This window comes from Rissa tridactyla, chromosome 2, assembly GCF_028500815.1.
Source record: "Rissa tridactyla isolate bRisTri1 chromosome 2, bRisTri1.patW.cur.20221130, whole genome shotgun sequence".
Taxonomy (NCBI): Eukaryota; Metazoa; Chordata; class Aves; order Charadriiformes; family Laridae; genus Rissa; species Rissa tridactyla.
Window position 1 is genome coordinate 106,116,454 of NC_071467.1, and position 13,185 is coordinate 106,129,638.

Below are 13,185 nucleotides of genomic sequence, written 5' to 3' on the forward strand. Positions count from 1 at the left end.
AGCGTTTATCTCAAAGATTCCAAACAAGCTGTCTATTTCAATTTGAACAGTTTCTTATGCCACCTAACACGTTCAGTAGGTTTCCTCTCTTTCCCCCCGGCTTTCCCCCCACACTCCGTGACATCCTGCATATCTTTGGGTCAACTTGCACAGCTCAGATGCAATGTAATGCTTTTGCCCTGCTCTTTCCAAGTGCCTGGGGAAATATAAGCTTTGATTCTGCTTCATGGTTGTGTGCTGCTGGTCTTTGCATCTGAGCTTGGCAGAGAGTTCCCATTTGGAATACTTCTTGGTGTTCTGGGTGTGGCATCTAAGAATCACCTCAGTGAAATGTTTACCCCTGTCATACTGAGGGACGGACTTACAAGATACATAAGGTCATACTGAGGTACTTACTGAAGTATTTACTTACAAGGTACATAAGATAGTAATATGCGTCTTTCCTAATTTTGGCTTTTGTCTATGAAGACTTTCCTCTTCAGAATCCAGAAGTGATTGCTTTTCTTACCTGTGGATGGTGATAAGGATGTTCTTTGTTGGCACTAGTTTCATATCAGCAGTAGTTGCATTTAGCTAACTCTTACTGCCTTACCAATTTGAGCAGTCTTAAATTGCATGTTTGTGGTACTCCATCATTTTGGAATATCCTGTTTTCTGTGTTCTATTGTGCAAAGTTTATGGTATAAAGACTAATGTGAAACAGACTAGTTTCATTTATTCTGCTGTCAAAAATCCTTTTGAACAAGGGTTTGTTTAAAGGAATCCAAGTGTTCACATGGGGAATCAATGTGGAAAAGCAAGTAATTTAAAAGTTTGCTTGCTGACTTACTCTGTATTAGTCTCTTCTAGACCATGCTTTGCAGCAGCCTTAGCATAATATTGTCATTGCAGCTTTTGTTCTCAGCATAAGCCAAGACATAAAAGTTATGATGGGGTTTTTGAGGTTTTTTGTTTTTAATAGCTGCCATTACGTTCATGTGTGACAAGCGATGCAACAAGAAAAGATCATGTGGACGACACAAGTGTAATGAAGTTTGCTGTGTGGTAAGTTTACATGTGGCTTTATAAAATTGCTCACTATATTTGGTTTTGGTTGTGATGTTAAGACTTTTTTGCTTTTTTATCTTTTCATTTTTGTGCATCTTCAGTCTCTATTTGCAGTATTGGTCGTGCTCAAAAAGTTTGTGTGTGCATTTATTTTGTAGCGTTTGTTTTATGGGTATCAGTATAAACATAAAACTATATTCCAGCCTAAATGCAATTAAATCACTGTAAAGGTGTTTTTTGTCAATGCAGTGATTCCAGGGAGAATGGGGAGGGGAAGGATATTACTTGATACAAGTAGCATAAGCTATGATGTAACCTATGTCTGCAACAGACCTCTTAAAAGAGTCCGCTTTAGAAATTGTGTATCCATACAGTGATGGAAAAACTGTGTAGATTAGGCCTAAACTATTTTTTGCACTACACAGTTTTGTCAATTAGTAGATTATGACCACACAGAGAAAAATAAATCAATAGCGTTTATAGTTTAATTCTGCTTTTCTTTTTTACCTTCCCCTAGGACACAGAACATAAGTGTTCTTTGGTTTGTGGTCGTAAACTCAACTGTGGGCTTCATAGATGTGAAGAACCCTGTCATCGGGGCAGTTGTCAAACATGCTGGCAAACAAGTGAGTTATGTGCAAGAATACATTATTTCTTAGAAATTGATTCACTTAACTGATCAGAGTTGGACAGAGAATGTGACCCCGATTGACCAGAACCTGAATAATATGCAGTTGATTTTGATTGTATGTTTTTTTCGTAGAATCATAGAATTGCCTAGGTTAGAAGGGACCTTTCAGATCATCTAGTCCAACCATCAGCTTAACTCTGACAAAAACAATCGCTAAGCCATGTTGCTAAGCACCACTTTACCTGTATTTTAAATACCTTCAGGGAAGGTTCCTCAGCCACTTCCCTGGGCAGCCTGTTCCAATGCTGAATAACACTTTCAGTGTAAAAAATTTACCTAATATCCAGTCTAAATAAACCTCCCCTGGTGCAACTTGAGGCCTCTTGTCCCTTTGCCTGTTACCTGGGAGAAGAGACCAACCCCCACCTCCCTACAGCCTCCTTTCAGGTAGTTGTACAGAGCGATAAGGTCTCCCCTCAGCCTCCTTTTCTCCAGGCTAAACAACCCCAGCTCCGTCAGCCGCTCCTCATAAGACTTGTTCTCCAGACCCCTCACCAGCTTCATGGCCCTTCTCTGGACCTGCTGCAGCACCTCAATGTCTTTTTTGTGGTGAGGGGCCCAAAACTGGACCACGGTACTTGAGGTGGGGCCTCACCAGTACGGAGTACAGGGGGACGATCACTTCCCTAGTCCTACTCACCACACTATTCCTGATACAGGCCAGGACGCTGTTGGCCTCCTTGGTCACCTGGGCACACTGCTGGCTCATATTCAGCACACATTCATTCGATGAACACCCTCAGGTCCTTTTCTGCCAGGCAGCTCTCTAGCCACTCTGCCCCAAGCCTGTATGGGGTTGTTGTGACCCAAGTGGAGGAGCTGGCACTTGGCCTTGTTGAACCTCATACCGTTGGCCTCAGTCCATCGATCCAGCATGTCCAGATCCCTCTGCAATGCCTTTCTGTCCTCAAGCAGGTCGACACGCCCGCCTAGCTTGGTGTCATCTGCAAACTTACTGAGGGTGCACTTGATCCCCTTGTTCAGGTCATTGATAAAGATATTAAACAGAACTGTCCCCAATACCAAGACCTGGGGAACACCACTCGTGACCAGCTGCCGACTGGATTTAATTGTATTCACCACCACTCTCTGGGCCCGGCCCTCCAACCAGTTTTTTACCCTGCGAAGAGTATACTCTCATCCAAGCCATGGGCAGCCAGTTTCTCCACGAGGATGCTGTGGTAAACTATATCAGATTCCTCCAACTGTCACATCCCCCACAAGTTCTTCTCTATTTACAAACAGCACGTCCAGCAGGGCTCCTTCCCTAGTTGGTTCCCTCACCAGCTCTGTCAGGAAGTTATCCCCAACACACTCCAGGAACCTCCTAGACCGTTCCCTCTCAGCTGTATTGTGTTCCCAGCTGATATCCGGTAGGTTGAAGTCTTCCACCAGGACAAGGGCCTGTGATCCTGAGACTTCTCTCAGCTGCTTGTAGAATATTTCATCTAACTCTACGTCCTGGTTGGGCAGTCTATAACAGACTTCCACAATGATATCAGCCTTGTTGGCCGTCCCCCTGATTCTTAACCATAAACACATAACCCTATTGTTACCATCATTAAGTTCTTGACATTCATAACACTCCCTAACATACAGAGCCACTGTGCCTCCTTTCCTTCCTTGCCTGTCCCTCCTGAAGAGTTTGTAGCCATCTAATACAGCACTCCAGTTGTGTGAGTCATCCCACCATGTTTCCGTGTTGGTGGCTACATCATAGTTTTCCTGCTGTACAATGGCTTCCAGCTCCTCCTGTTTGTTGCCCATGCTGTGTGCCTTAGTATAGAAGCACTTCAGCTGGGCTACTGGTCCTGCCACCTTTTTGCTGGAAGAAGCCTTAACTTCTACCTGACCATTCCCAGGTGCAGCCATAGTTTCTAACCCATCAATGACCCTTGCATCTGCTGCTGGATTCATCCCCTTCCCCCTTCAAATCCAGTTAAAACCTGTTTGATGAGCCCTGCCAACTCCTGTGCAAAGATCCTTTTCCCCCTTTGAGACAGGTGTTACCCGATCTGTCTCCAGCAGGCCTGGTATCATGTAAACGACCCTGTGATCAAATAAACTGAAGTCCTGCCGCAGACACCAGGCTCGGAGCCAGGTATTGATCTGCTGGCTCTTGTTGCATCCCTCATCCTTCCCTATGACTGGAATGATAGAGGAGAACACTACTTGCGCTCCTGACCCCTTAACCAGTTGTCCCAAGGCCTGGAAGTCTCTCTTGATCGCCCTTGGGTTTCTTGTTAACAGATCATCTCTGCCTGTCTGAAAAATTAGTAGTGGGTAGTAATCTGAAAGGCTTACCCAGGGAGGAAAGTTTTCTTTTTATGTCTTTAACACAGGCCCCAGGGAGGCAGCGGACTTCACTGAAAACTGGGTCTGGTCTGCATATCGGGTCTTCTGCTCCCTTCAGGATGGAGTCACCTATGACAATGACCCGTCTTTTTTTTTTTTCTTAACTGAAGATATTTTGGATGCCGGGTGTAGTTTGACTTAACCTTGGCGAAACTTCTGTGGACCCTGAATTTATCTTCCTTGTCATGACTGCGTTCCCCTTGCAGAGCCTCATACCTATTTTTTAAGGGTGCCTGGGAAGGTGGGGGGAGTTACTGGGAAGACATGCCTGCTTCACTAGGCGGGAACATGTTCCCACAGCCCCCTATCCTCTAAGTTATCTTGTTTGGCTAGGCAGAGAGGACAGGTAATCATGTGGCCTTTCTGCCTGTTGGGACTGATTCAGGGGAGGTAGGCTGTGACTCCGTCAGTCTATCTCCCTCTCGCACTCCCTGATCATTCTCAATCGCTCCTCACTGGGCGGAGGAGTTCCTCTACCTGCTGGCACCTCCCACAGATGTGCTCACTGCTGCCATCTGATACTGGAATAAGGGTAGGACACACCCTGCAGCCCAACACCTGGGTGAGAGTGAGCTCCCATGAGAGCTCCATCTGGGCAGCTGCCTCAGACCTGCTGGTTGTAGAGCCTGGAGAGGCCAAGGCTTTTCACCCGGTGGATACCATGGCTCCCTGGTCAACTGGTACAACCCTTCTGCCTGCCCTTCTGTTGGATGTGATGCAATTGAGAGGTCAAGCTTCACTGCTGAAATTTTGCAGTGAGGCCCTTTTCTGAGCACAGGAAAAGCAGCTACCTACTCAAGGAGCCAAATACTTATGATCATTTGGCTTAAACCTTCGTGTCCCTGAAGGCTCCCATTCTGAATCTGTCCAGAGGTAAATCAGCTATGCAGTATCTTAAAGATATCTTACCTGCTTTCCCTGGATGCTGCTGGTTGAGATTTCAGAGGCATATATTGGGTGATTCTGACCCTGTAGCTGATGGGGAGTGCTTCTCAGCAATAAGTCTTAGCTCTGATCCACCTGTCTAGCCACCACTTTGCGGTTGGGCTGCATCAGCCGTGGTATCATGTGCTGTGGCATGGTCAGCTGCAAGCCACTTGCCACTTACTAGATTGGATTTCTTGCCCCTGCCTCCATCTCCACTACTGGTTTTGCTGAGAACGGTGAGGGCTGGCGTCAAGATGCAATACTAGAGTGCATCTACACCTCTGTAGTTCTGTGTGATTCCCAGGTACTTTACCTTCCCAGTGTGAGTTCCTCAGTGCTGAGAGGTGAGGTCCCTTTCTATGCCAGGGTCTCTGTACACACCCAGTCTACTTCAAGACAGCAATATATCTCTTGGGGAGAAGAAATTATGTCAGCATTAGATAGCTTTATTTATTTTTTTTTAAGTTGTCAGATGTTATACTTGTACTCTTCAGATGAGACCTCTCTGCACTGCCTCCCCATTATCCTAATTAGCGCTAGTTAAGGAACCTTCACTACAGTTAGGATTCTTCTCATGAATAGCAAGCAGCCAGTGTAGCTGTCTAACAGTCAGGTCTTCCAGGGACCTTGGTCTCTGGTCTTTCATCTTCCTGGACTGAGGAAGATTTGTGGTTTTGAAGCCTGGAGGGTTATATGTTATTTCAAGACCTGTAGTGAGGGTCAGCAAAAGCCCTACCATGCTTGCTTTCCAAAGAAAATCCATCAACATTCTGAAACTGCTCAGCTTTTTCTATTTCTTCTTTCTACTTCTTCCTTGTAACCCTTAATGGTTTGTTTTCCCCAGCATTCTTATTTGCTGGAATTTATTGTAATTGAGTTTCCTTAGACAAAAATTATGATCCTTTCTGCTGCCCATGCGCTCAAAGATACATGGGCAAATGACTGGGATCTGGCCTGAGATTTAACTGACTGAACAGACCATAAAAAACAAATGGACATGAGAAATTTCTGAACGTAACAAAAAACACAGTGAAGAGCTGACAGAAGTTTCAGATAGTGCCATGAGGAATGGATGAATTTCACAAATGTTAAGCGTGAGAAATGACTGAACTTCTCAGATAATTGGAGGAGGGAGGTATTGGGAACCTTTTTGGGAGTGGCATATTGCAAGGCCAACAGAACTTAGGTAGTTGTGTGATGCTGCTGTGACCTAACTAATGATACCAGAAATAGCAGATTTGGGTACAGATGTAGCTAAGCTGGGACCAATGGGGAGAAATTTATTTTGCTAGATTATTTGTGAGGAATCAAGGTGGATGCATGGGAAAATGGAGAGAAGGGGAGATAAAAGGCACCATTTGCACAAATGAAGCTGCTGGTTAGTGCATTTCTCTGACAGAGCCCTGTGTACCTGATGACAACTGTTCATACTGTCCTGGTTAAGAATTAAGATTTAATATCTTTCAGTGTAATCTCATTCTCTATTCCGTGTATGTGAGAGGTGTAAGTGCCAAAAACTGGAGACTTGGCTGCAGATCATGGGAGCACATAGTCTCTAGGCTAGCAACTGGAGAGAGCAGACAGACTTATTTTACTGTAAGCCAGCAGCTGGAGAATGGGATCACAAGTTACAGGGGCCCCAGGGGCTCCTTGGTCTGGGTGCCAACACCAGGAGAGACAGGGGAGGGGAAGGAAAGGGAAGCTGTTCCCTTGTTAATTTCAGTTCTGTGTGTGCCTGTGTATGTGTGGGTGATTTGCTAATGAACTTGCTTCAAAGCTGGACGGACTAGCTAGTAGGAGGAGATCCGTGTCTGGAAATAGCCAAGGTTTCAGCCAGTGACTGGGTAAGGGGTATGGATACTAGACAGAGCCTATTCTAATATTTGACATCCATGAATGTGGTGTGCATGTGAATCTGGAGTGTACACATGTGTGTGTGTCTTCACTAGTGAACTTCAGTCCTGATGAGCTGGAGAGGAGGAAGAGGACTTGGCTATTGGTATTCCTGTTTACATGAATCTTCATAGAATCATAGAATAGTTTAGGTTGGAAGGGATCTTAAAGATCATCTATTTCCAACCCCCCTGCCATGGGCCTGGACACCTCCCACTACACTAGGTTGCTCAAAACCCCATCCACCCTGGTCTTGAGTTGTTGAATCTTGTTGTTGTTCGGTTGGCTCTGTGTTTGTGTGTCGGGTCATGTTATTGTCATGTATGTGTTGTGTGTCTTGTCTCTCTGGAGTATCTGTTCAGTCTTGCTACTGGCTGGACCTGCATATTGATCCAGCAGCCATCATATTCATGGAAGTGCGACAGTAGGAACCTTTGGGCTTTTAGTGTTCAACAGACTTTGCTTTGGTAGACTAGGAAGAAGGAATCCTGTGATTCCCAGTCAGACAACTTGCTGAATTCAGCAGCTCCTTTAACACACTCCTCTTCAGGTTGGAATTGTTGGTTTGTATTTTTATTGCCCCGTTATTCTCTCACTTCCTCCGGCATGTTTTCCCTGATCTCTTTATTCGTTTATAGACCAATTATATTCTCTTTTTGTTTTCAGATCTCCTTCTATATGACTTGTGATGTTAATATTTTCTCTTAGTGTCCTGTTTTTGTAAGGATTTATCTGTTTGAACTGTAGTTTGCATTGCAGTCAGTCCCCCTCCGAGTTTCTTTGTAGTCTGAAAACCAGCAGTGAACTGTATTAATTTTTGTGCGGTGTTAAGTTTTAATTGTGATGGTGTATTGGTGTATGTAGGTATTTGTATTCCTTTGTTTATTTTATCTCTGAGATTTGGAATCTTGTGATAAGAATTTAAAATCTGTTTCCCAAATGTGGAAAGGGCCGGGGCAGGGGGGGAGAGTGGGAAAGAAAAAAATGTATACTGCCTGAGACAGAGAACTTCCAAAACATAAAGAGTTGACTTTGAAGTATTTGGACAGGCTCATAAGATGCTTATGAGGATCTATGTAATACTAAATGACATAAAGAAGCATACAGAAGAAATCGTAGAAAGAAGTCAACAGACTGGTGGCCTTCTGGTCATTTTCTCTGGAATCTTCCCACTAGCATGTGCAGGCTTGGCAAAAGGACAAAATTTAAACAATGGTCTGAAAAAGTGATAGCGGGGGAAGTTCAGAGCACAGGATTTGGATTATATGCTTTCTGGAAGGGAATTCAAGGGATATCTCCCCACTTTTAAGTCAGGGATAGAACAGCAAGAGCTTTCAACTTGACATGAGCGTTTCTCTTTCTCTGGTTCAAACTATTGCTGTCAAAGAACCACTCTCTAAAAGCAAGCATAATTCATAATAAAGTGATCATAGTCCAGTTTTCTTGTGGGAGATGCTCAAGCACTCCAGTGAAGCTACAGTAAGACATTTGCATGTAATTTAAAGATTTCTCATAGTGGAGAAGTGCAAATTCATGTAGCCATTGGGATATATTTGATTTGTTTTTTCAGGTTTTGATGAGTTAACTTGTTATTGTGGTGAATCTGTGATTTACCCCCCTGTCCCCTGTGGCACTCAGCCACCAGAGTGTAAAAAAACATGCACCAGGCCACACGACTGCGATCATCCCGGTAAGTCAGGACGTTCAGTTTTGCTTGGGGTTTTTGTTTTGGTTTTTTGTTTTAGTTTTTTTTAATCAAAATATAGAAAAGTGTACATAGGTCTCTTTGAAAATATATTTGCTTTTTTATTAGATGCTTTTTCTGTAGTTATGAATATTTCCAAAAGTCTACACTTAGAAGCCAACCAACTAAGAACTTGCCATGAATACTAGTAGTGGTACTACTGAGTGGTAAAAGCATTGTGGATTTTATTTCTGATCATTATTAATAGTCACAACATATTAAATGTTATATTCCAAAGATTAAGTGCTCTATTGAAACAGTAGGATAATCTAGTGAACAGTTAGTTTCTATGTTCCTTGGAATTACATTGTCTGATAGCAAAAAATATACCACAGGTCAAACAGACATGCTTTCTGACAAATTCCGTCTGATTGTACAACCCTGCTTAGAAGTCACAAAATTCTCTGCGGTTTAATTTAGAAAACATGGAAGAATATTCACCTAAAAACCTGCTGTCAGAATTTTTAAAGAATACTTTAAAGAACGCATTATACTTGCATGAAGCATTGTACTTCCCATGAAATGTGTAGTTCTGAAATGTAAACGCGTGTTTAATAGTCTTTGCTTTCTCCTTTAATGCTTTTGACTGAAGTATGCTAATAAAACTGTGCTGGCTTTTATATTCCTGTGACTGCAGTGTACCATTCATGTCACAGTGAGGAAAAGTGTCCACCCTGTACCTATCTCATTCAGAAGTGGTGTATGGGCAAGCATGAAGTAAGTCTGGATACTTAATATTTTTGAATACTAAATAATGTTGTAGGACTGTAGGCTTAAATTTTTGTGGCCTCAGGAATTGACATGTTGCTGGAGTTTGAGTTTAATGTGATTAAATTAAAAAAGTATATCTTTTATACCATATGCATTCAGACCAATTGCTATATTGGACTATGATGTAAAGAAAATCTCAGTCTTTGTCTTAAGATATTTTAGTATTACGAATTCTGTATGTACAATGCAAATGAAGATGTGAGCAGTAAAAGTACTTTGAGATTTGCATTTAGAATTTTTCATTATTAGCTGTCATCTTTTTCCTCCCCTCTTCCAGCTGCGAAGTAATATTCCTTGTCATCTCACTGACATTTCCTGTGGACTTCGCTGCAATCAAATGTTAAAATGTGGAATGCACAAATGTAAAAGAATCTGTCATAAAGGAGAATGTCTTATAGATGAAGAGTGTAAACAGCCGTGTGTTATTCCAAGGCTATATTGTAATCACCCCTGTATGGCTCCATGTCATCCTTCTTCACCCTGCCCGACAACATCCTGCTCTGCAAAGGTTAGATAACCAAAGCAAATTCACAGGTGAATTGTATGGTTTAATTATCAGCCAATAACAGTTGTGACAAAAAAATGTTGTTTTGTATATTGATAACATGACATTTTTTCTGTAAACTTTTAATATTGAATTTTAAAAAAACCCCACACTATTTGTCACTTTTAATTATTCATTATTCCACTGAAATGGGACTCTTAAAGGAATAAATTTACCTCCCTCACACCCCTCCGTGTCCATAAAAAGACAAAAGTTAAAAAGAGCTGCTCTTGTGTCATAGGTTGATCTTCAGTGTGAATGTGGAAGAAGAAAAGAGAGTATGATTTGCTCAGAAGCATCTAATACATATCAAAGGTTTGTACTATAGTAATTCTTTTAATTCCTTACTGGTTTTACTTCTTTGCAGTTTCATTAAATTTCAGCCTTGACTAAATATATTTATGTCACAAGTTTTTTCACACTTTTTTTGTACTTTCATGTACCGTTTCTTTTTTTTGCATTCCCCTGAGCTTTCATACCAGCTATGCTGTAATAGAACATATTCCTCTTCACTGCTGTTAGTCTAACTGTGGAGGTATGTCAAAGCTTGAATCTCCCATCTGTGGAACTCTGCTCTAACCACATAGGGCAATTGGATACAGACTAATTGGGCAGGTCCAGATTCAGGCTCCTAAACGTGGGTGATTACATATCCATGTGTGAGTTGCTGTACAAGTTGCCCTTAATGTGTGATGGAACCTAGTCAATACAGATGATGGAAGCTAAAGTGTGATTTAAAAGTCATACTGAAATAGCTATATTTAGGCAGGAGAGTTTTGACATCTAGATCTTTGTTCGTAATATGCAAACTGAGTCCTACCCAACTCCGTTTATTGCAATAGATTTGTCTCTAGATCCCATTTCTAAACTTACTTCTCTTTCTCTCTTACGCGTGAGGGCAAGGAAGGGACAAGGAAAAGAAGAAAAGTAGGGCTTTTGAACTTTTGAAATTAAAATAGCAAACAGTAGTAATAATAATAATAAAGTCTTACTCTGAGGCTGTGATTGAAAGGCAGTAAAAAAATTAATCTAGAGAATTGATACACAACCAGAATTCTGCTCTGCATCCCAGTTTATAGGAGAGCATGGTCACAGATTCTTCCCATCTTTCAAAGAAAGCTTCTTAATGATTGTTTTATTTGGAACTGCTGTTTGAGGACCCGCTACTAGCTCAGTGTAGGATATGTCTCTTTGTTCCTACTGATAACTGCTCTGATTCAAATTCTGACAGAAGATGGTGTAGCATCTACGTAATAGGTGCTTAATACTACCTAATGAAAATGAGGAGAAAAATACGCTAATCAGAAACAGTTAAGAACAATTATAGTCAATACTAAGTTGAATGCAAGGCAGACTTGTAGGAGTGGTGATAACTTTTTCTTTTTTAGGAAAAAAAGGGTGTGGTTTTTTTTTTTTGTTGTTAAGATCTGTGTCACTATGAATACAAATCAGAAGACTGACTCAACTTTGAAATACTAGTTTAAATTGACATAGGCCTGTCATTAATGATATCCTGGGAAGGTAACATAATTACAAGTCCAAAGTTTTGAAGGCGTTTATTTCTCCACTGTTTCTATAGCTCAGGCACTGTAAAAGTACTCAAACAAGGAAGATGGTTCTTTGAAGTCCATGAGAGTCCTTGCATGCATAAGCTGAACACATATGTATTTATTTATCTAGTGGAGCCCAAATCGAGAGGAAGGGAAGGAAACAATCAGTTTAAAGCAAGTGTTTGTATCTGTTTGTCAAATGTGTTCATATATGTTTACAAATTACTCTTGGCCCATGTGATATTAACAAAGGCCGCATTTAATGCCAGCTACATTTGTATGATAACTCCAACTCTTCAGGTTGCTGAAAAATAAAAATAGTCTATTTTTGTGGCATTTAAGTTTGGCGCTTTTCCCACCATCTATGCACTTGTCGGGGTGGGGCGGGGGGACGGGAAAAAGCATCAAAAAGAAATCCCGAACCAAAAACCAACAGAACACAGTACTGGAGTACTACTACAACAAACTCTTGTAGTACTACTGTGTAAAGGTCAACAAATTAATGGGGTACCCAAGTTTTCTCAAAAACGTTATAGAAGTGACGAAAGAGATTTGAGCTTTTTCAGTGAAAGAATGCTCAAGGGAACAGGAAAGGGAGTGTGCTGCTACATCAGTACCTATAATACAAATGTTAATGTCATATCATCTAATGGCCCGTTACCTAGACTTTCTCACCACCTGATAAATAGGAAGCTGATGATGCCTCTAAGTGTTTTTTGATTTTATGTAATATCATAGAATCATAGGGTTGGAAGGGACCTCTGGAGATCATCTAGTCCAACCCCCCTGCCAGAGCAGGGTCACCTACAGCAGGTTGCACAGGAACACGTCCAGGCGGCTTTTGAATGTCTCCAGAGAAGGAAACTCCACCACCTCTCCAGGCAGCCTGTTCCAGTGCTCTGCTACCCTCAAAGGAAAGAAGTTCCTCCTCATGTTTACGTGGAACTTCCTATGCTCAAGTTTGTGCCCATTACCTCTTGTCCTGTCACTGGGCACCACTGAAAAGAGCCTGGCCCCATCATCCTGACACCCATCCTTTAAGTATTTATAAGCATTGATAAGATCCCCCGATTATCAACACTTAAGGAGAATCATTATTCTCCTTCCTGACACATGATTAGTTCTCTGAATGTGATGCAAAGCATATAGAGACAAACATATCCTTTTATCTGAATTTAACAGAAAAGATGGTTCAGAGGATAGAAAGTTCCATTTTCATGATTTTGTTTGAGAATGGTGTGGGATATTTCACTGAAAACTCGCTGTATGTTTTAGTAACAGAAATTTTAGCAAGAAAGTCAGATGGGGAGGGTTGTTATTGAAGGGAATGATGAAGAATCTTTATAAAGAAAATTGTTAACAGTCTCAGTAGGTATTTTGCTCTTTCCTTATTGCTTGTATCATCCATATTTTCTAAGCAAGTTTCCAAGTACTCCATAAATTCACTTTATAGGTTTTAGTTGCACGCAGTTAAGGAAGAATTACATAAAAGTTAAAAAGGCAGTTAAAGCTGTACGGTCAGCAGTAGTTTGAAAATTAAGGAGGTGAGAAGAAAGAGTATTTGCATAGCCTAGTTTAAACTTGCTTAGAATTGATGCTCTGAAAAGTTCCTTCAAGAAGCATGTCCAGTTGTTAGTCTTGCTCCTAGTTGCTTGAAAGGGAT

At 41.6% G+C, this 13,185-nt stretch overlaps 1 protein-coding gene across 6 annotated transcripts in view; it reads left to right on the plus strand.

Moving 5' to 3' along the window:
- The window catches only part of NFX1 (nuclear transcription factor, X-box binding 1), an 88,069-nt gene that overhangs the window by 38,352 nt on the left and 36,532 nt on the right, over positions 1 to 13,185 (plus strand). For all 6 annotated transcript variants that reach the window (XR_008465069.1, XR_008465067.1, XR_008465068.1 and 3 more), the window contains exons 12-17: positions 962 to 1,044; positions 1,565 to 1,673; positions 8,484 to 8,603; positions 9,295 to 9,374; positions 9,706 to 9,936; positions 10,214 to 10,287. Coding sequence is in view for 3 of the 6 variants with exons in the window: in XM_054192951.1 (XP_054048926.1) it covers positions 962 to 1,044; positions 1,565 to 1,673; positions 8,484 to 8,603; positions 9,295 to 9,374; positions 9,706 to 9,936; positions 10,214 to 10,287 (697 nt within the window). In the remaining 3 variants the exon portion in view is untranslated. The remainder of the gene's footprint in view (positions 1 to 961; positions 1,045 to 1,564; positions 1,674 to 8,483; positions 8,604 to 9,294; positions 9,375 to 9,705; positions 9,937 to 10,213; positions 10,288 to 13,185) is intronic.